At 40.3% G+C, this 24,134-nt stretch overlaps 1 protein-coding gene across 1 annotated transcript in view; it reads left to right on the forward strand.

The window, feature by feature from the left end:
- The window catches only part of WDFY2 (WD repeat and FYVE domain containing 2), a 151,543-nt gene that overhangs the window by 67,079 nt on the left and 60,330 nt on the right, over positions 1 to 24,134 (forward strand). Inside the window, exon 3 of the mRNA XM_004577496.4 lies at positions 10,553 to 10,626. Coding sequence (XP_004577553.1) covers positions 10,553 to 10,626 — 74 coding nt within the window. The remainder of the gene's footprint in view (positions 1 to 10,552; positions 10,627 to 24,134) is intronic.

Raw genomic sequence — 24,134 nt, forward strand, 5'->3', positions numbered from 1 at the left:
GGGAGAGTCAGACCTAGGGGAATTGGTGGGGGCTGAGGATGGCAAGCAAGGAGTCTGCTTAGTCTTCCCAACGTTAATAGGAATGCCAAGAAGATGTGGACTCTGAAAAACTGCTGACCAGTCCCGTCCTACACACAGATACATTTTGTTATTCTAATATTCTCTGTATTTGAATGTCACTGAAAGTATGGAGGAGATTCTGGTGTGTTTTCTTCATTTAGTAGGCAGTTTGCAAGAAGGACTAAGTTTGCTGTAGCACCATGGCTGGCATAAGTTGCTCAAGATGCACTTACTGAAAGATTGAATCTGATAATCAAGTTGAGTTTCCCTGATAACATTATCATTCATTTTCCTAGTGACTGAGCGTGAACATTGAGAAAGAGGACCCTCTGCTACATTTATATAGTTATCTGTGACATTCTATTAAATGCCACATTCTATTAGAAATGACACTATTGGAATCTGCCACAAGGCAACTGAGCCAGCATCTGATTATTTTTTTTCTTTTCAATTTGAGAGAGGGAGAGAGAGATATCCACTAGTTCGCTGCCCAAGTGCCCAAGAACTGGTACTCAATGCAGAGCTCTCCAGTAGGTGACAGGGACTCAACTGCTTGACCTGCTGCCTTCCAGAGTGTGCATTAACAAGAACGTGAAATTACAGGTGGAACCAGGACTCAAGTCCAGACACCCCAGTCTGAAATGTGCATGACTCAAGTGGCATCCTAATTGCTAAAGCAAATGCCCACCCCAGAATCCACATTTGAACAAAACCCCTAAGTGATTTGATTAGACAATAAAGCTGAAGAAAATTTTCTTGTGACATTGTGGTTAATATGTTGATAATATGCATGTATATGTATGAACACATGTGAAACCTCATGCATTGCCTTGATTTGTAAATACACATGTTGGCTCCTTAAACATTTACTGCATGCCTCCAATACAGTCCAGGTGGCAGGGCTTTGGGAATGAACACAGTGCATATGGTGAGAATGATTTCCGTGATCTTTCATTGTTAGAAGATTCTCTTGCTGTGGGGAGGCAAAAGAAAAAGGGCTGTTTGTCATCATGGCAGAGATTGCCTTTTTCTGTTCCTGGGAGTCGTATGCGTTCAGATGACACAGTAACTGATTTCTGAGCTAGAATTTAAGCTTCGTTTAACTCGAGCATCTGATTATATAAGGAAATAAGCTACATTTCAATCAGAGAACTTGAAATAGGTTTGGCTGTCCAAGTGACTGTTTTGCAGTCCCTTCTGTGGGAGGCTGTTAAGGGTTACTCAGCCTTGTGCTTAAATGATGAGTGGAATTAGTTGCAAAGTTTGTAAAAAGGTACCACCTCTATATAGGCTGTAATTTAGGCATTATGAGGCAGATATGGCAACAGCTTTTGTTTATACTTTTGCTAGCATGTGGTAAGTAATATTACAAATACAGAAGACAAAAATATTCTGAGCATTTACATTATGACTTATTTTCATTGTTTCTGTCACTCTTAAGTGATATCTGCTTTCTTCTGGGTAAGAGAATTAATGTTTTGTAGCTCTGAGAAGAAGTTTAATGGAGGAAAGGAATTGAAGGCACTGGCCAAGAAAGGATAGCGAAGGCTACAGTTCTTGACAGGGAGCCAGCCAGCCTGCGGGAGGGTGTCAGGCCTTCTGGTCTTGAGGGACTGACTCCTAAGGAACAGTGAAGAGCAGACACCTCCTGATCAAAAACACAGCCCTGCCTGGGGAGTGGCTGTGCTCTTTCCAGGAGCCAGGAGCAAGTGGGCTGCATGGTAAGCGTGTTTGCCTCTGGGCCAATCGGATTTCCTGGCATTTAGAGAAGGAAGTCCTAGTCTTTGCCTAAGCAGGTCAGTTAAACTGAGAACACAGAAAGCCCAGAGCTCACTGTGCATGGGGAAATGGAGCTGCTCCAGTGAACAATAGAGAGGGAGGCCAAATCCTAGGTCCCACATGTCAGAAATCCCATGGAAATGACACCTGATGATGTTCCCTCTCTCATCTTCCTAATCCCCTAAGTCAGGCCCAACTTCTGGATTCAAGAGACACCAAATATGCCTATTTGTACCTACATTCACCCAGGGCAGTTTCTCTCTTGGTTGTGACTGAAAGTATTTGAGTAAACCTACTCCTGATAGGATGAATCCTAGTTGTCACCTGTACAGTGTGTGTGTGTGTGTGTGTGTGTGTGTGTGTGTGTGCGGGTCTCAGAGGATTGAGCCGTAGCCCTATTGAGCCGTAACCCTATTGGGTTGAGGGGAGCACAGGCTTGGACAAGAGAAGGCTTGTTAATAAGTAAAGCAAAGAGTAACATTTTGTCCTGTTTATTTCTTTGTTCAGTTCATGCAGCAACTGTTAAGTGCTTATTCCAAACTTGATGCTGCACAGTTTATTAAGGAGGCAGTAGCTACAAATGGCACTCAGTCCGTGTGTTCAGGGTTCTCTCAGTTGGTGGAGAAGACAGGTGTTTGCTGAGGACTAGCCATGATGCATAGGGACTCTTAGGAAAATAGACAAGATGGGATCGTGGTCACAAAATCTCTGAAGAAAATCCTGTGTTCTCCGTAGGACATTTAGGTAACTGATGCTTTGGATTGTAGCTTCCTTTAAGTCAGCTGTTTTTCATGGATGAATGAGGAATCGGAGCATTTCCTTATCGCATATGACAATACATAAGGTTTCTTTGAAATGGAATTAAAAGATGTGCATTTTGGTACAATTTTTTTTTTAAATCTGTGTATGAGGGATCTTCAAAAGGTTCATGGAAAGTGCTTATGAAAAAACTATTTATGAATTTTACATATTTTACACCAAAATCAACTTGTCTTTCAGTTTCATTTTTGCATGCATTTTTTGAAGCATCCATGTATGCTTTCAGAAAAGGATATTGTCTTGGAATGTCTTACAGAGTGATTCTGCCTAAGCTTTTAAGGAGAGGCCTTTCTGAGAGTACAGTTAAATTTCCTTTGCAGCCATAAAAATAATGATTTTGTTTTCAGGCTTCTAGTAGACACCATTTCAACTACCACTTTTGTATTATGCCAGAGAGAAAAGGCCCATGAAAATTGCAGGCATTCTCCCACTTTGATAGTTGAGATTTTAGGTTTACTTTAGCATCTGGGCTTGCCATTCCTGGGGCCAAAGGAGAGGCGGGGAAGAATCCTTAGCAAGAGCAAGGCTGGCAGGTGTGGGAGATTGAGTTTCTCTGTTGAAGGACTGGGTGTCATGGCTGGGCCTGGGAGAACAGGTACACCTTGGGTGAATAGGTGACAGGAAAGGGCCCACACTGGGAGAACCAGGACCTCTGTGGGTTCTGCTGTTGCCAGGCCAGACAGGTGGGATTTACTTTGGCTCTTTAATGTTTATGATTTTTGCCCCCAAAGTAGAATAAAAGATATCTTCTCAAAGGTAGTAAACAAATAAAAGGCACACTTATCATAGCAGTACAGTGACCTATGTTTCTTCTCCCCTCCTTCTGCCTTGGCCCCATGGGATAGCATCCACGCAGCTGGGGCCTCCCAGATTTCTCATGTGTGGATCCACCCCTCCATTTGCTCAACCTACTTTTTAAGCACGGGAAGGCAGTCTTGAACTGTCTGCTTTGTGGTTTCTATCTAAAGTCTGGTTGAGTGAAAGGCTGTGTGTAAGCGACCACATGAATATTCATCTGAATTCTAAGTTAGTGGAAATGCATGTGTTCCTTGTGCCCTTAGCCGATATGCTGTGTCCATGACCGGTTTTGAAGCAATCATCTACCATAATACACAGTGACCATGTCATGAAGAAGCACCAGTGGGAATATTTTTCATCTCTGGAGACCAGGAGCCCTTTGCTGTCTCTGAAGGAGAAGCTTTCTTCTCTTGTATACCACAATCTACTGGTGCTCTCCAAGAGAAAACTGGTTCCCCTGAGAAACTGACCCCTTATCCAGGAAGGGGATAGGGGACAGGTGGAGGGGTAAGCAGTCTCTCTTGTTGACTACAGGTGTTCACAGATAGAAGTGTCTGTGTGTATCATGAAGTGCAAAACTTTGAGGGCACCACCTCTAAGGACCTGGCACTTAGAGGTCCTGAACCTGCCAATGAGACATGGCCCTCTGGAAACTTTCCTAGAGATCTTCATTTTAGTTTTCCTCTTGTCCTTCTGTATTTATATCCCTTACTCACAAAGCCTTACTTCTTTCTGTTATTTGGTTTTCTTTTACAGCTTTTTAAGCCATTTTATAATTCTTTGTGAAATTAGATTAGAAAGACATGAGATCAACAAGCTAAGGCAAATAAAGATGAAGTTTGAACATAGTTTATTATTGTTTATATTAAATTCACCTCCAAAAAATACATTGCTCCATATGAGGTAATTAACTGTGTATTTCTTTAAATATTTTCTTTAGTAATGAGCATTTAATCTGTAGGTTAGAACCTGTGCCTCATTGGGAACCGGAATTCAGTTTTCATTTTTGCTTCCAATTTGCTGAGTCATTTTGGCAAGTCAATTGTAGTTGCTGTGCTTTGAAACCTAATAAATATACTATTTGTTCTTCGGTTTCCAAAAATATTTTGATGATTAAACATATCAAATAGCTAATTGTACAATATTTTCAAGGTATTTAAACAAAAAATTTGTTATCATTGCTGGTATTATCCTGCTAGGTATTAGTTACTAGGAAAAAGCAGGTTGGTTTGTGAGCTTGTGGCCGGGTTGCTTCCCTTCTCCCTTTGGTTGAGAAGGACTGGACGCAACAGAAAACTTGAAATTGAAGATTTTGTCAGAGGCCCACATAGGCATGTATCCCTCTCAATTATATAATCAATATTAAAAATAAAATGAAAATTATTATAAAAATTCCGGATTTGGAAAGTAAATCAATTTGTCTATCTCATATCTAGGATAGGAATAAGTTATTTTTTTTTTATAAATTGCAAAAGTTAGCTTTTCCATTGCTAAGATCTTCAATTTAATTTAAGCCTCATTTGTGAGCTTCTCTTACCTCTTTTGCTGGATCTGTTTGAGTTTTGTGGAATAGATTAGTGCCAGAAAAGATATTTAGTTGTGAGCTTGGCGGTTTTTTAGTGATTGCTTCGGTAACTTTCTAAAAAATTTTAGCTCAATTAAAACAGCTTCTTAGCAGACTGGGAGATATTTGTATAATTGCATATTTGTATAATTTATGTATTTGTGTAATTCTGTCATTTCAAATAATTCCTTGGTTCTTGGTTGTGAAGCATATTACTGTTTATTGTTTTTTCAATATAAATTATTATGGAACCATTTATAAAAATCATCTGTTATTTTCATTTTTAAAAATAGTAATGTAATATGGAATTTTATCTTTGTGTTTAAAAAGAAGAAAATATACTCAAGAAACTTTTGATTTTTAATGTAAATGAAGGAAAATATAAATTATCCAGATGAAGGAAGCCACATAGTATCTAATCTGAATAAGTACAGCATTTAGTTAGCATATTCTTGTTTGGTTTTCATCTAACAGAGCCTTTTAAAATTTACTACAGTTGCATCACTTTATTGTGACTTATAAGTTATTTAGAAGGAAAAAATGACAACTTCTAATTCAATGTAACTATTAGTTTTAGACAAGCTTGAAAAGAAAACAACTGGTTAGATTTAGTAGAGTGCAAAAAATTTGATTTAAATGAATACTTTTTAGTTCTAGGCAGTTCAAGTCCTAAATATGCATGTGCTTAACAGAATAAAACATGGGTTGCATACTGCAAACTTGAGCTACATTATCCTATAATAAAAAGGGCTGAATGGAATAATACTGGTAAATTAAATCTTTACCTTGTTGGGTGCATTGCCTCTTAGGGGCTCTGCTAAAACCTTCCTTATCAGAAGATCCTGGCATTTTACTTAGTAACCATACCTTTAATGCCTCAAGTTTTATTCAGTATGTTTCATTGCTTACTTAATTTTAAAGTTCCAACCAGAACATCTCTTGAGACAGATTAGTGTCTCCTGCCAAATGACATCATTAGTTTCATAAAATAGTCAATGTAATTAGATTTCATAACTTAACCTTCAATGAAATGTGTTTATTTGACCAAAGTGTAATCAATCAGCAAAGGATGATGAATTAGTCACAAAAGAAAAGAATTATAGACCTAAGTTATAGAAATTAGAAAACTTACCTCTGAACAAATATTTTCAAGTTGCTTCTTTCCAACTACATTTTTTCAAGGCAAGGGTGATGTACGTACACACACACACACACACACACACATTGTGCAATAGAAGTATTGGAAGCACAAGTAACCAGTTTTATGCATTTACTTATTGACCCTGGTGAGGCTGATGTTGGTCTCCTGAGTCCTCTTTGTCTAAGGCTTGTATCCCTTGAGCTTTCCCCTTCAAATGATGTGATCATTAAAATTATCACCCACACTGGGACTGCTCTTTGTTTTTCCCTGAACTTTAAACTGATTAGCTGCCTTAAGTTACGAAGACTTCATTTTGAAAAGCACTCAAATATTATGAAGTACTTAATTTTAGGTGAAAATTTGACATGTCATTAGGTCTAATGTCCTGATATTAATATGAAAGAATAAAGGAGCTTGTACACATTTCTGTCTTACTTGTACCTTTCATTAACTTCTCAAAATTTTACTTTGTTGGAATGTCATTAGTTTGGACAGAATAAATAGATAGGAAATCCTATTTTAAGATAGTATGGAAAATGGATTCCATATTGTACTATCAAGAAAGTGAGATCATTTCCTCTTACATAGTATAAAAACAGGGGAGAAAAAATAGGAATCTAGGGTTTAGTATCGTCGTGATCTGTGACAAGGCCTTGAATTTGTCCTACTGAGTCAGTCACAGCAGTCTCAGACAAACTACATATAGCATAACAGGTGTGAGAGGCCTTGGCCTGGGGGTCCCTCCTCGGAGCTTCTTCAGTGTGCTTGTCCTTACTCTTGGGGAAGCAGGTAAAGATGGGGGGGGGGGATAAAAATATTTTCACATTGGTATTTATTTCATCACAGTTCAATGTTGCAGTTTTGGAAGACCAAGTCAGTAGAGGGCAGCTGTGCCCTTCTGGTCAGCCACTTCACTCTATTTGAAGAAAGCAATTTCAGATGGGAGAATAAAATAGTTTCCTATGACCCAGTGTGATGGCTAAATATTTAATAGTCACCTTGCAAGTGCTAGGATCCCATGTGGGCACCGATTCCTGCCCCGGCTGTTCCACTTCCCATCCAGCTCCCTGTTTATGGCCTACGGAAGCAGTTTAGGGTGGCCCAAAGCCTGGAATCCTGCACACATATGGGAGACCTGACTCCTGACTTCGGTTTGACTCTGCTCCAGCCATTGAGGCTACTTGGGGAGTGAGATCTGTCTCTGTCTCCTTCTCACTGTAAATCTGATCAGCCTTTCCATAAAAAGAAATATTTATTTTTTAAAGTTTCCTGGTGTTTGTCTCTAACCTACACTTCAGCCATGTAGCATGCAAAGCAGAGGTCTTTGTTGTGAAGGTATCCATGTTTGCATCCTAAATGCAATGATTATGGCTAAATCCTATTTTGTTGGTTTCCATTTTTTCCTTACTGTTAAAGGATTCTTTTTGTCGTTTGGCCAAATTTTGCCTTTACTTTCTTGCATCTCATTGGCCTTCCCTGAATAGTTTTGCTCTTTGGATATCTGTCTTGCATTATTTGGAATTATTTTATATTTTATTTGATAAGTAGGCTTTCATCGGTAGCAATCTAGTTCAATTTTGTTAAGGTGAGTTTGGAAATAGCTCTCTGTGAAAGTCTGTCTACTTCCCTGAAAATTAATCTGGACATCAATATTCTTATAAATTTGCTTCCTTCCTCCTTGACCCTGCCAAGGTCTATGGGAGACCATCCCAGGGCCTGTTCCTGTGGAAACATGAGACATGATATAAGGGGAAACATAAGGCTCACCCACCAAAAGCCTTTCCCTACACTAACCCGTACACAGGCAGGTATAATTGGTGTTTTCTCCCTGCTACCTCTTTAAGTTGGTGATAGTGCCTCCAGGATCACCTGAGCTAAGGCTTGAGTAGCTCTGACTTCTCCCCTCTGGAACATCTTGGGTTCAGGCATATGAGTTCTAGAATAACCACATTTCTGTTAAAATTTCCTTTGTGTAAGCTCCTTTATACAAAAGATCTTTTCTTTTGCTCTTGAATTCTGGTGGTGTTTCTTACTATACATAAAGTGAGTTGAACCAAGGAGGTCAAATTGTCATGCAGTTCCTAAATGTAGTTGCTATCACAATCCATAAACTCCTTAATACAGCAGTGATACCTCTTACATCATTGTGTTCCTCCTGGAGCTTAGCAAGAACTGTAAATATTTGTTGAAAGAATAATAAGAGATATAGTAAATAGAGGGAAAAAATAAGGAATAGAGAAGTAACAATGTAGAAATGGCAATGTAGCCTATGCAGTGTTGTAAGAAATCTTTTAAATCACATTCACGAATCAGTTGGTTTTCTAACTATAGCATTACCAGAAATGAACAGTGAAGGAAATTACATAGAAAATACTCTTAGTTGAAATAGTAAGGGTGTTTGTTGGCTAGGCTCTACCCACGTGGAACTACAGTCAGGTTTTGCCTTGTATGTTCATGCTTACATCCTAATAATTTAGATATTTAAAATAAGCATTAATTGGGACAGCAAAATAATATTAAAGACAGTGTCTCAGAAATAATCTTGTCACTTGAACACAAAAATCGTGCTTATATGTGCTTTTGTATGTACGTGGACTTTGCATAATTTTGCTTTTGCTGTATATTAGCTAGCATTATAATATTCCATGAAATCATTAGCTTTTAATACTCTACACTTATTATAGATTATGAGAACTGGCATCATAACATTTGTGTAGAAGTTATGCCAAATACCAATTAGGTCAAGATGATTAAGACCAATGTTCTTAGGGCAGAGCGCTCAATATCCTTAGAGTGCTGTTCCTCAGCAGGGAACTAAGGCAATCTGGGTTTGTTTTGTGACTGAACCAGAAGGAAGCTGGTCAGCTGTACTGATGGGCGGTTTTAGGGAGACTTGCTTTTTTGGATGCTTCCGTTTTCTGAATATTTCATGGTAGGAGATTAGCAAAATAAGTATTTTATTCAATTTAGAGACTCTTTTGTTGTTGCTCTGGGCTTTTTTTAGAGAATAAAAAGAAATTCCTAAGCAATGTTTATGAAATGACGCTGATGGTAGAACTCGAAGTTCTTTTATAGTTTCAGGATAATCTAAGTTGGCTGTTTGAATTATGTCTTTGAACCTTTTCCAGGTTTTTTGCCTGTATGACCTTGAGTAAGACATCCAGTCATAACTATGAAAAGTAGAAATAAAAATATCTGATGCTGATTATGCATATGACTAGTTCATGGTCTACAGGGCTACTGTCTGACTCTGCAGGTAGATATTTAGAAATTGTGCTGGACTCTTTAGAACAATCCCTTCAATATGGAATAAATTGTCAAAAGCCCCTACTCTTAGGAGCAAGCGTAGATAAAGAAGGCAGGAACCTGAAAGTTGGCAGTTTAGTAAGCACTCTCTCACCACAGGTGGCTTCAGGGGTTAATACTCAATTTATTTAAGTTCACAGGTACTAAGTGAGCCAGTCTTGCAGAACAGAGAGTCCCTGTCCAGGACTGGTGTACCAGTTCACTTGGTCACTCTCCTACAAAGCTTCATGCTGTGTTGACATTGTATTTTTTTTTTAAAGATTTATTTATTTTATTGGAAAGGAGATGTACAGAGAGGATGAGAGACAGAGAGGAAGATCTTCCATCCTATGATTCACTCCCCAAGTGACTGCAACAATTGGTGCTGTGCCGATCCGAAGCCAGGAGCCAGGAACTTCTTTCCGGGTCTCCCACGCAGGTGCAGGGTCCCAAAGCTTTGGGCCGTCCTTAACTGCTTTCCCAGGCCACAAGCAGGGAGCTGGATGGGAAGTGGAGCTGCTGGGACTAGAACCGGCACCCATATGGGATCCTGACACATTCAAGGCGAGGACCTTAACTGTTACACTATTGCACTTGGCCCCGACATTGTGTTTTAGATGAAGACAAATTCTCTGTTATTTTCCATCAGCAGCCTGCAGCAGCCTCCCTGAATGCCAAGAGCAGAAGATACCTTTTATTCACATCCCCCTACAATTCTGGTTTCTCTACTAGCATGGGTATATGTTTGCGTGAGGACAGTGATGAGATCATCTGCTTCATAGTTAAGAAAGGAGAGGTTATTTCTGTTTCAGATTGTCTCTGAGTGGAACAGAGAGATTGGTGACAGAAAGGTTACACAGCACAAGGCATTGCTGATTTAGTCCAGCCAACACTAACACTGATCGAACAATCTAGGATCAAGTCTTCTGAATCTTTTCCAGTGTGTTATAGTCATTGAGAGGATAACTGAAAAACTGTAAACTAACTGTTTCAGTCAGGAACTAGTGGGGGAAGAAAAAGAAGAAGCGCTCTTAGCTGGTTAGGCACTCCTGAAACAAAGAGAGCCGTCGTTTTGTTAATTTCATCAACATGTTCATTTCTTTCAGCTCCATGTTCATGCATGTCTTTTAACCCGGAAACAAGAAGACTGTCCATAGGTCTAGACAATGGTACAATCTCAGTAAGTACACATAAATAAGATTTCCAGTTGAAATACTTCCTTTGTATTGAGAGTTACTGATTAGAGTTTTCAAATTAACAGAATCATTTTCTTGCTAAATAAAGTTGAAGTTGCAATATGGCACATTGTGGCAAGGTTGAGATTCTGTACAGGATGATCTGTCATGGATCTCTGCTTACATGCTGACAAGTCCAGTTTGGCCTGCATGTGCACAGTGGCCAGGATGGGGCATTAGAAAGCTAGCCACTACCTTGCATGAATCTGCAGAAGTGAGGCAAGCTGTGCCACTAGCTTTGCTGTGTTCCTGAACTTTCATCAGATGGTTAAACCGCAATGTCCTAAGCTTTCCCACACAAGCAACAGAACATGGCAGGGAGAGGAGAGGCGGGGAGGACACACTTTCTCTTCCATCTGAATGTTGTTATTATTGTGTCTTTTGATACTCTGTGTTCTTCCCTTCTTTTGCTTTTGGTTTCTCACCTCCCTCTAGCATGCACATGGAATTCTGTAAATGAGTGTGGATTTGTAAAGCCAGAACAGAATGTGGATATAGTCTATAGCATTGGTCCTGATAAGTATTAATGTTTTGACCATATATCTTGAGGGAACTGAAGTGATTCGAGACTGGAATTTCAGGTTTTAGTCATCTACTTAATCTTTATACATACAAGTGTTTAGTTTTCACTAGCCTATTAACTGGCAGCAGACTAGTCTGGCAACTTTTCCGTTTTGGTCAATTATTCAATATTGCCTTTAGTGCTGGACTAGGGTGATCTTGCCTTGGAATGCGCGCATAAGAAGGGCCTCCTGTGGCCACAGCATACCAGAGGTATGCTGAACTGGGGGAAATGGCCGGCCTCACTCATTCTGCCCTGCCCTGGGCACGTGAACTCTGGGAGTTCCTTCCTCAACAGCACAGGACCTGTTCCAGAGTCTACAGGGGCCTTTTCCATGGGCTTGATAAAACCTGAATTCTGAGAGGCAGACAAAGGATAGCAGGTTGAAGTGGGCCTGATGTCCAGGCATGGGTGCAAGTCCCCACTAAGGACTTAATGGCTGACAGCAATGGAGAATGAGAATAGAAAAAGGCACGCTGACCCTCGTATGTCACCATACTGTAAGGTAGAACTTCAAGGAGTTGATTCTAAATTTCAACCTGACCTGTTCTTGCAGGTTTTATTTGTCAAGTTTAGAGGATAAGACTATATTTTCTTTACTAGTTTAGCTTAACTTATAACTTTGAAATATATAGACATACAGCATATAGGTCTTTGTTTATATTCTTGCCCTGCCCTCTGCTAATGTTAGAAATGGGCTTGAAGTGTTCTGTTTAATCTATGAATTTTGTTTAGTAGCCTTTATATAATACTAACCGTCACTACATATAAGTTGTACCATTAGCAAATATTTGTGGAATTCCTGTAATATCTATTGCATTTGCCAAATCTGTAAACTTTGTTCCTTAGGAGGACAGAAAAGAAATTTATGGAACATATCTTTATCTGCTTTAAAAAAATCTTTTTTTTTTTGGCCCGGCGACATGGCCTAGCAAATAAAGTCCTCGCCTTGAACGTGCAGGGATCCCATATGGGTGCCAGTTCTAATCCCGGAAGCTCCACTTCCCATCCAGCTCCCTGCTTGTGGCCTGGGAAGGCACTTGAGGATGGCCCAAGCCCTTGGGACTCTGCACCCGTGTGGGAGACCTGAAGGAAGTTCCTGGCTCCTGGCTCCTGGCTCCTGGCTCCGGATCGGCGTAGCACCGGCTGTTGCACACACTTGGGAAGTGAATCATTGGACGGAAGATCTTCCGCTCTGTCTTTCCTCCTCTCTGTATATATGACTTTGCAATAAAAAAAAAAATAAATCTTAAAAAAAAATTTTTTAACTTCATTTTTATATTTTAAAATTTATTTACTTGAATGGAAAAGAGAGAGTTCTCTTCCATTGGTTCACTCTCTAATTACTTAAAATGATCTAGGCCCGAAGCTGAGAGTCAGGAACTCAATCCAGACTTCCTAGTGAATGTTAAGAAACTAGTCACTTGAGCCATCACTGTTATTTACCAAAGTCTGATGCTGTAGGAAGCTGGGATCAGGAGCTGGAATGAGATAGTGAACCCAAGGATGTTCATCTGGAAAGGAGCTTAAACCACAGGGCTTGTTAACCACATGGCTTAATACCCTAGGATTAACAACTTCTTGCTGCATTATAATACGGCAGAGAGGCAGAGAAGACCATGGAGAGGATGAGAGAGAAGAGAGGAGAGAAAGAGAGAAAGAGAGGCAAACTCATCTTGTTATAAGGAATGCACTCCCACATTAGTGGCATAAATCTGTTTATGAACACTGTGACCCCATGACCCAAACACTTCCCATTGGAGTTCAGTTCTCAACACATGCTTTTGGAAGAATATTTTTAAACTATAGCACTGTGGATAGATGTGTTGTTGTTTGGTAGTTCTTGTGATTGTTATACTCTTACAGTATATATTACTGTTTGCAACTAGAGAATGGAAAGGAATGTGAGTTAAACATTTATTGATCTTCTGCCACGTGCCAGGTACACTGCTCTGTACATTCACACTGTGTCATTCTAACTTCAGGGTAATCCAGTGATGGAGGGGGTATTACTCACATGTACCTAGACAGGAAATAAAGACTTAGAAGATGTATATACCTTCACTGCTTAGTTAGCTGACATCAAGACTCTTGTCCGTGTGCCCTAAGGCCTAGTTTGTCCTCTGTGGTTCTGTGTCCTTCCTTGACTTAGGACAGTCCTGTGCCTGAGGAGAGAGACTATGTCTGCTTCAGTTTTATGTCCTGATAGACTTCCTGGGCCTCTGTGGTGCTTTGTAAAATGTCAGCTAAATGAAAGAAAGAAAACATTTCAACTCATGGTAAAAACAGGAGACCAGCAAGGCAAATATGCTCTCAACAGGTGACACAATATAAACAGAATGACTGCGTTGGACATGAAGGATCTGAAATTATGCTCTCCTTGGTAATCTTTTAATACAAGTAGGAAACCGAAGTGGAAATATGACTTACTCCTGGCAGTATGTTGCACCCTAAAATATGCAGTTAATTAATTTTTCATTATCTTTTTCCCAACTAAGACTAAAAATCTGAAAAACTTTGGAATTTTGAAAAATTGAGCCTTCTCACTTAATTTTTCATTATTTAAAGATTTGCATTTCACAAATTAAATTGACAGCTTTGAGAGGTTCCCTGTTTCCATCTTTTTCACTATTGTCATTCCTTAGAAAGCTTATTCTGAAATCATGCCTTGTGACAAAATTCATGATGGGCTAGGTCTTGGCAGAAGCTCATGGAAGGGAACCATGTATCAAGTTAACACAGAGTACTCAACCAAGGAGTTCTTGCTATAGCAGAGAAGTGAGAGTGTCCCTGCTCCAGAAGCTTCAAGAGACAGAAATGTAATTGCTGTAAGAGGGGATACTGCTTTTTCAAATGAAAAGAGGTATTGCTTCTTTGGAAGTTTACTATTTAGCGTAATGTAGAAGGCCCATCAGATATCATCACAGCTGTTTTTGTCACCTGAAACCAGGATTTTGAACTTCAAGTGTTTTTATTACATGAAGAAGGTCTGAAATATGGTGTCCGTGACAGTCCTCATATCCGAGGACAGTAGTCTCCGCAGCTGTGGTTTCTTTTGCTGCTGGTTTCGGTAACTTGTGGTCAACCATGGTCTGAAAATAGTAAATAGGAAACTGCAGGAAAAAAATAGTAGTTCATAAATTTCAAATAACTTTTATTACAGTATATTGTTATTTTATGTTGATACTAGCTATTGTTCATTTGTTACTGTTCTGAACTTACAAATAAAATTTTATCATAAGTATGTATGTGTATAGAGGAAAAAACATAGTATAAGTGGGGTTTGGTACCATGTGTAGTTGCAGACATCCACCAGGAATCTTGGAACATACCCACCATGAATACGAGGGATCTACTGTATTTCCTTCAGAACAGGGCAAGTTGTTGTCAGTACAGCGCATTAGGACTTGGTATACTAGCTTTCTAGAGCTACGATAGCTAAGTTTCACAGGCTGAGTCATATCAACAGAATTTACTTTCTCATTTTTCTGGAGGCCACAAGTCTGATATCAAAGTGTTGGCAGGGCCATATTTGTGCAGGCTGGAAGGGACAGTCGTTCCTTGCTTTGTCTAAGCTGCTGGTGGTTCCTGGCAGTGCTCAGTGCTCAGTGTTCTCTGATTTGGAGATGTCTGTGTCTTCATAGGCTTTCATCTCGGTGTCTTAGATGGCTTTCTTACAAGGCTACAGGCACTGGATTTAGGACTTCTGCCAATCCGATGTGAGCTCATGTCAAACAATTACATCTTCAAAGACCTCATTTCCAAGTAAAGTCACATTATAAGGTTCTAGGTGGGCATGAATTTTAGGAGGATTTTTTCCTTTTTTTTAACTCAATACACCTGGTATTATAGCCATGGTGTTTCCCTTAACAGTGTTCTAAGAGATTATTTGCAAATAATTTTGTGACTGTGCAGTATGATGCATTCAAGAAGAAATATCTAAAGGAATTAAAAGAGAATGACTCACATTCCTTCTAAGGAGATATAAGAAAATATTAGAATGGAGAAGTCTCTTAATTCTTCTGCATCTAATGCCACCTCTGTAGATTAAGCAATCTAGTAGATAAGGCATATGACAAGAGAATGTGGCAGAGCTACGTCTTCCTTGATCCCAGGATATTATTATTATATTGTTATAAGTATAATTTAAGACTACGTCTTAGTTTTATACCAGACTATTTCTTCGTGTAACCATGATAGACCAACAGCAAGAATTGCCATAGTGAATTGGGAGCTTGCTATAGGAATTCATGTAATTGCATGCATCTAGCCATTGTTTTTAAAAAGGAGGAGAAAAGAATTTGAGCACTGAATTTAACAAGACATTTAGGATGACTTCTTTATTGCTGTAGGCTATAATGAACCAACATGGAACAGACCCACATGGTGAGGTCACATTCTCTAGCCTCCACCTAATGTCTAAATTGTCTGTGCAGTTGTCCATCCCCACTGGATGGTCTTTTGAAAACCTTTTCTTTGATTAGCTTAGAAACAGCAATACAACAGTGGACTCCCACTGCCAATTATTATCATGTGCTCCAAGATCTGTGCTTTTGAAGGTCTTATTTTTCTGCTTTTCTTTATTTTATTTACTTGAGAGGTAGAGTTGCAGAGACCTTCCATCCACTGGTTTACTCCCCAAATGGCCACAGTGGTCAGTCCAGGCCAGGCTGATGCTAGGAACCTAGAATAGCATCCTTTTGTCCCACATAGGTAGTAGGGGTCCACACCATCTTCTGCTGCCTTGCCAGGTGCTTTAGTAGGGAGGTGGTTGGAAGTGGAGCAGCCAGGATTTGAACCAGTGCCCCTATGGGATGCTGGCATCACAGGCTGCAATTTAAAGTGCTGCTATATGACACTAGGCCCTTCCTACTTCCTCAGATATCTAGTGATACCATTTCCTAATCGCGAGAGCAATAGATGGCGAATTTGAAGGAAGTTTTAGTGTGTTTTGACTTCAGAGAATTCTCTACCTCCTTTTTTTTTAAACTCTTATGTAACCCCACTGTTGTTTACAATGACTTACGATTTTCTTATTTTATCATAGTTTAGACCATAAAAGACCACCATTTCTGAGTCATTTCATCATTATCAATTACTGGACTTTGTAATGTAGAAAGAGTTTTTTTAAGAGATTGTTAAATAGACCCTTTCTTCTGAGTATGTGTGCTAGCATATCACAAAGAACTCACACATATTTTATGAGTTGGAACTATGCTTGCAGAAAAATAGTCCTAGGGTTGCTGTCTATTAACACAGTATAATTCACAGAAGGTGGTTCTGTCAAAGAAAGAAAACATTTGCCATTACTGTGGGCATTACTGTGCTTTTGGTATTTGTGCAGATCGGTGACCTTCATGGAACCTCTCAAGGACAAATTGTATGTAGTAGTCCTGTCATCTTTCACTCAGTATCAGCGTATTATCTAAAAACTTGGTGAAATAGGAGTGAAGACAGAGAGGAAGCGCATTCTTTCACCCATGATTGGTTTGTGGCATCTCCATTGGCAGTTGGGGAGTTTTGAAGGTCTTTCTAATCCAATCTTCAGACAGTTCTGCGGCACTCACATTGCCCTCTATTTTAAATTAGTTGCTGAGGAGAACCAGTGGAGTTAGCGGTGGACTGAAACCACTGCTGTGTGTTGGTAGGTGTTGTCCTGGTCGTACCACTGCAGCACACTCATGCTTAGGAAAGGCAGTGCCTAGAAAGTGATGCATGGATCATGTCCTAAGTTACTTTCCTTTTTTCTTCCCAGGAACCTTATACTTTAATAATTGTCTTGGATCGCCCTCCTAGGATTTTAAGCACACCCATGAATCTTTTTCATTAACAACAAGAAGTAAAATATCACAGTTCTTGCTCAGTCCTGACCAATTGCCTCTCTTCCTTCCTCATAATCAAACTTCTCAAGTGACTTCTGTAGTCACTTTCTCATATCCTCATTTTCTACTCTGTTCAAATCAGTGTAATCAGCTTCCAGTCCTTCAGACCCAAACCACTGTGGCTGCAGGAATAAAAGATCTCCATGTCGACTTAACCAACTGACATTTTTAAATCCTTTTTCTGTTTGTTTGATCTCCAAGTAGCATTTAACACTACTCACTATTTCTTCCTGAAATAGTTTCTTTTTAACACTGGAACCCTGGTTTGCTTCCTTTTCCCTGGCTGTTTCTGTTGCAAGGTGTTCTTTAACCAGCTTTCACTCAGTGTTTGGATTTCTTAACACTTGCTCCTAGACCCTTGCTGCTTCTCTCTCTCAAGTTAGTCTCATCCATGGCATGACTTCATTTGTAACTTTGACAATAGAGACACTTTTTTTTTTATCTCACCCTAGTCCTTTTCTCTGTGGTTCCAAATTCTTTCTTAATGTTTCTCATGAACTATCTCAAAGAAAACTGAAACAGCAAATTCAAAATCAAATTCCTGTCCCTCCCCTCCCCGTCTCAGTGTTCTCTGTTTGAAGGTCTGAAACTCCTGTCTGTGCTGCTGTGTAAACTAAGGATCTGAGGAGTCACACACACATACGTGCGCGCGCACACACACACCATTACTCTGTCATCTCTTTCTTGGATTCCTCAGGCATCTCCCTCACTAGTCACCACCGACAGCCAGTTTTTCCATATTGAAGCTAGAGTAATCTCACAATGCAAATGTTATCTTGTCATGTGCCCTGGTAGCGTCTAGGAGGTGGCTTTCCCTTGCTGGCAGACACAGACCAATACCGTCCTTCACATGGCCTGTGGAACCTACCAGTTCTGGCCATTCCTACCTCTGCTGCTGCTGCTGCTCTTTTTGAACGGTGTCCTTTGCACTGTTTCAACTCTGTGGCCCAGTTTTCTGTCCATTCTGTTCACCATGTTCCCATTCTTCACAGAGCCTTTGGCATTGCTGTTCCTAATGGTTTGAATGTTTTTCCTTCTATTTGCCTATTTTACTCTCATCTTTCACATCACAGTTGATTTCTCCTTATCTTCCAATAGTCATGTTCCTGAACTGGAACCTTTGTAGCAGTTTTCATAGTGTCATTTTATATTGATTGGTATAATTATTTTAATAGTATGTATATTCAGCATAAGTTTCACAAGGCAGGGACTGTGTCTACTTAGCTTTGTTACACCCTCGGAACCCATTAAAGTGCCTATGAGTTTTAAGTGATTTGTGAATATGAGTCTTTATCAGCTGAAGTGATGAATGATTGAATGAATGTGTTTGTTAACAATTAGAGATTAAGAATATAGGTTGTGCAGTCAGACTTGCTGAATCAAATCATGGTTGTACTTCTTTTAGTTGTGTTTCTGGGCACATTGCTTTATTTTCTGTTTCCTTGTCTGTACAAAATTATAGTTACATCCATTTCATGTGTCTGTTGTCAAGGTTATCTGACATAATACTTGAGCAGTTCTCATAACAGCATACCAAAACCCAGGAAACCTTAGCTAAAGTCTGTGTGATACCGATGAATTAGGCTAGTTCCAGTGGGAAGAAATGTGTTAGGATGATTCAACTTAGTTCTGGTCCCATCTTTCATCTTTGCTGCCTTATCACAGCAATTTCCTAGTGATATACAAAACATGGACTGTCAGACACTCTTTATTCTGCAGAAGAAATCTTATCCAGGTTGTCATTTTTATCTCCATCACCCTATCAAGACAAGGGTTCCAAAGCTGTATAGAGATTCCTCAGGAAAAAAAAAAAACCTAGAAATACCATATGATCCAGCAGTCTCACTTCTTGGTATAAATCCAAGAGAAATGAACTCCATCTGTCAAAGTTTTTCACTCTGTGTTTATTGCAGCACTATTCAGGATAGCCAAGAAATGGAAACAGTCTGAGTGTCTAGCAACCAGTGAATAGATAAAGGAAATATGGTACATATACACAATGGAATATTACTTAGACATAAAAGGGGATGAACTCTTCTCATTTACAGTAATAGAGATCGACCCAGAGCTCATCATGTTAACTAAAATAAACCAAACTCAAAAAAGACAATTATCGCACCATCTCACTCATATGTGGAGTCTAAAAAGTAGGTGATGTCATAGAAGTTAAAAATACATTTGTGCTAGCAGAGGCTGAAAAAGGTTGATTGATGGGTACTAGGTTATATCTAGATAGGAGTTAGAAGTTCTGCGGTTCTGTTGCATAGTACGGTGAAGATAGATCATGTTAATTTGTTGTATATCCCTACTAGATAATACCTAGAAGATGGGGTTTTAAATGCTTTCACTATAAAGAAATGTCCAGTGCTTGAAAAGATAAAATTACCCTGGCTTCATTTTACAGAATGTATACAGGTAAAAAAGCATCACATAGTATCCAATAAATAAATATTTTTGTTAATATGACTCTTAAACTTTATATTTAAACTTTTTTTCAAAGAAAAGATTGGCTTTGGACAGGTATTACAAATTGTTAAAGATGCTGTAAGTGGGTGATTGAAGTGGAAGGCAAGGGTTCCCAGCCATCAAGGGTTATGTCAATTTCTATTCCTTTGGGGATTTCATTGGCCAGTGTCTAGAGAGTTATCTGAGCCTACCATTTTGTCTTATTTTTCAACGGTAAAAATCTATATTTTTGGTACCAAAGTCCTTTTTAAATCATTTTCATGAAAGATTCGAGAACATATTTGCATACACAAACATTTTGCCAATTTTTTTCTGTGAGTTAATTTTTTAATAGAAACTGAGACTATTGTTGTATCGCTGTCATCTACATTGCAAGGTTCATAGCCCACAGGGATGGATGTGGCATTTCCATTGTTAATCACCTTCGATGGTATTGTTTTCAAGAGTAGCCTGACAATAGCAGTCGTGAAACAGCCTCCAAAGAACCAGCTGACATTTTTTTCTTTTGTTGTGAAGTTTGCCAACTCCCAAGAGCTAAACTGCCTGAAAAAAGCAGTTCTCTTAAAACCCCTCTCAATGTTTCATCTACTGTGTGATTTCCGGCAGTCTTGAAAAGTGTGTGCCCTCTTATTGGCCAGGAGCTGGTATTAACAGAGGGGAGTAGTGTCTGGAGAACCCCAGTTCCCCCGCTTGGTTTTGTGTGTCTCTGTTTGACTAAGGATGGATGCTGTGGTAACCTAGGGTGATGGTAACCGAAGTAGCTTCTTCTTTCCAAGGAACCTGTCCCTCCCTGTTATGTGCTGCTCCTCCTACACTGCACCTTGAATAAGGCTGGTTACCCCTCCCATCACCAGCTTTACTTCTTGACACCTTTCTCTCAGTCCCCAGTGAAGGTTTTCATTTTTGTAGATTGGTGCTCATTCAGACCTTAAGTTTATTGAAGCACATTACACAGCTGCATGAAGAATGGCACAACTTTTCACTCAGCAGCAATCACACAGGTCCAACTGGTTTGCTGCATGGTCAGCTCAGAGCTTTTGTGTTGTGAATAGAGAGAGGAAATATCTCCCAATGCATTGAATGGTGTGGTGGCTGGGTTTTTGTTGGGGCTTTTAATTTTGTAAACCATGATATCTCCCCATATCCTCCTGCAGTGGAGCCTTGACTGGGTGCACCCCACTCTTGTGCCCTCCTGCGCATGCTCTTACTTGGGATGCTGACCCTGCTCCCCAGTCACCTGTGCTTCCTGTTCTCCTGCTGCTTCCTTGCCGCCGCTTGCTGTACTTCTCTGATTTAGCGTGATTCTTCGTAGACACAATTCTTCTCTCCCCCCGAGATAGGCACTTTCTCCTCTGTTCCTTCAGTAGATGGCATTGCTGAGTATCCCCAACCAGAAACAGGATTCACATTTTCTCTGCAACCGTGACCCACTGACAGACCTCAGGACTACAGGCTCCTCCCCTTCTGACTGATCCCACCAGTGCCTTTTCTTCCCACCCCTTACAGTTGTTGTTTAGTCGGCTACAGTAAGCTCCAGACAGGCCTAGTCTTTGATGTCTCCACTCCCTCTGGCTACTCTACCATCAGATATATTAAAATGCTGAGTGTAGTCATGCTGCTTATCTTTACCCAGGCTCTCAACAACATGCAGGAGGAGTTTTAAAGCCTAATGCTGTATTCTACTTCATCAGCTTTGTCTGCCACAGCTCTTCTTACTAAATACCACACTTACCTGGTTCACATCCTCATGCCCATGTCACTGCTTTCCTGCTCCCAGATCTTATCAACAACTCTTCCTTCCCCTATTTTTAAGATGAACCTAAACTCCAAACCTATTCTTAAGAAAAATCTGGCCTACTGCAATGCAGGACTGAAAGGCTTTCTACTCATGGTATTGTACACTATGAATTCAAATTCCTACTTTAGTATTTATGTGGTATTGTTAATTTATGTGCATTTTGGGTTTTCTTTTTTCAAAAAAGGTTTATTTATTTTTATTGGAAAGCAGATTTGCAGAAAGAAGGAGATAGAGTTTCTGTCTGATAGTTCACTCCCCAAGTGGCTGCAATGGCCAGAGCTGAGATGATCAGAAGCTAGGAGACAGGAGCTTCTTCCAGGTTTCCCACTTGAGTACAGAGTCCCAAAGCTTTGGGCTATCTTATACTGCATTCCAAGGCCACAAGCAGGGAGCTGGATGGGAAGTGGAACAGCTGGGTCACAGATCAGCACACATACGGCATGTTGGCACTTACAAGGTGAAGATTTAGCAACTGAGCCATCTTGCCAGGTCCAATTTATATGTATATTTTTAAAAGATGTGTTTGTTTGAAAGAGTTACAGGAGAATGAGGTCTTCCATCCTCTGGTTCACTCTCCAAATGGCTCTAGTGGCTGTAGCTGGGCCAGTCAAAGCCAGGAGCTAGGAACCAGGAGTTTCTTCCAGGTCTCTCATGTGAGCACAGTGGCACCAACACTTGGGCCATCTTCCACTGCTTTCCCAGATATATTAGTAGAAAGCCAACTAGAACTGGAGCAGCCAGTACACAATCAGCTCCCATATAGGATGCCAGCACCACAGGTACTGGCTTTTCGTGCTATGCCGCAGAGCCAACCACAGTTTACATAGATGTTTTATTTATATAATTCTGTGTTAATACATAAGTTACCCCGAACAGTCTCTTGTAAACAAAAGAAATTTGCCTTTTCTTTTACCTATTTACCCTGAGCAAGTAGAGGCAGGAGATTTAAATCCATTCTACTTTGTAACATCTAGTACAGAGCCTCGTACAAGCTGAAACTTGAGTTCTTGAGTAAATACAAACGGTACAGGCCTCCTCTGTGTTCCCACACAGCAGTTTTTTCTCCTTTCATTTTCAGTGTTACACACAGTCAGCTTTATAGAAGCCCATGTTTCTCATCAGCTTTCTAGAGGGAAGAAGTCATTGTTTTATGCCCCATTCCCTGTGGCTGACCGAACCCAGAGTTCATGGGAGAACTCACTGTTAGCACCTGCTACCTTCACAGGGAAAGGACAAAATGCCTGGGTGATTGAGGTATGACTTTGCTTCCAGAGTTTCTGCATTTCTACTTTAATTTAGTCAGATCATCTGGGACAGATTTTTCAGAAACCTCCATTTACTCATTGTTCATTGGGAATGTTAGGAGTATATTCCATGTGGAATTGAAGTGAAAATTACATAACTTATATAAAAGCCTAGCACTCAGGAGAATCAAGATGGCGAAATAGGGTAAAGGCATGTTTAAACAAACAGAGAAATATTAGCCATTATGAAACAGAGAAACCATATTCCAGGAAATAGGAGAGAACAGAACAACAGCAGTGGGATACCCGGAGACTGGCAGACACAGCAAAATGACAGACATAACTGTGTGGTGTTGCAGTGACTGATACCACAGTGGTATTCAGTGAACAGTGATCTGAACTCCACCAAAAACAGGAACTCCACCAGCAACAAGGTAGGAAAGGACATTTACCGGGAGCTCAGGAGGTAACCCAAAACTGCCCATCCTGCTGGTCTGTTTGATTTGACCAGGAGCAGAGACAGAGCACCAGGTCCCAGACAGGCAGTGTGGGAACAAGGTGGATTTCACAACCCAGTCTGCCCCCAGAGGCATATCAGGCACCATTTTGTTTAAGGAGGCGAAGGCTATAGGACAGGACATGCACAGAGCTGGGAGAGAACTCATTTCTGACTCCATGAACTGCAGCAACGTGACATCCTACAAGTTCCACCCAAGTTAGATCCAGGTAACCCTCAGACCTGACGGCCAGCAGATCAACAACTCCATGAGTGCAACGTCAGGTGATATTTCTTACAATGTGGCAAATAATTTAAGACCGCAGGGACAACAGTTGAGCTGCACACACACTGACCTGGCAAGAACTCACAAAGTTCATTGCATTGCACTGGTCTCACAGGAAAATAATACTGATTATGGTATCGTATGGGTCAAAATAGGTCCATGTGGCCCTTAGACCTAACGGGCAACAGGTTCCTACAAGATCAGCACCACCAACAACCTAGCTATATAGGACTGCTGGTGTCTCCCTAATCCTGGAACCTACTCCAACCGAAAGTGGGAGAAAGGTTGTACAGATAACAGTGCAGCCTCAGCACAGAATCACAGGAGGCACAGACTGATGAGCCAGGAGCTGGGGCTATTGAGACCATGGAGGAAATCTAATATAAGAATCCAGACCAGGAACTCGCTGGAGGGAGTGGCACAAGTGACTGCAAACAAAGAGCTGTGTACCAACTGCAATAAGTAAAATTGCATTGTAGACCTGTGGGTGACACAGCTTAGAAACCTTCCCCCAAAGAGAAGAATCTGATAACCAGAAGTACAATGACCAAGAGCAAAAGAAGAGACAGAGGCACAATGAATAGTACTGTAGACTTCCCTGCAAAGGAGCAAAACCCTTTGCCAACTTGACAGTTAACTGAGGAAGATACTGAGAAATGGAAATACAGAATGCAAAACACTTGTTGTAAAACTTCTTGTAAACAGTGAGAAACATGTCA

This window comes from Ochotona princeps, chromosome 12, assembly GCF_030435755.1.
Source record: "Ochotona princeps isolate mOchPri1 chromosome 12, mOchPri1.hap1, whole genome shotgun sequence".
Taxonomy (NCBI): domain Eukaryota; kingdom Metazoa; phylum Chordata; class Mammalia; order Lagomorpha; family Ochotonidae; genus Ochotona; species Ochotona princeps.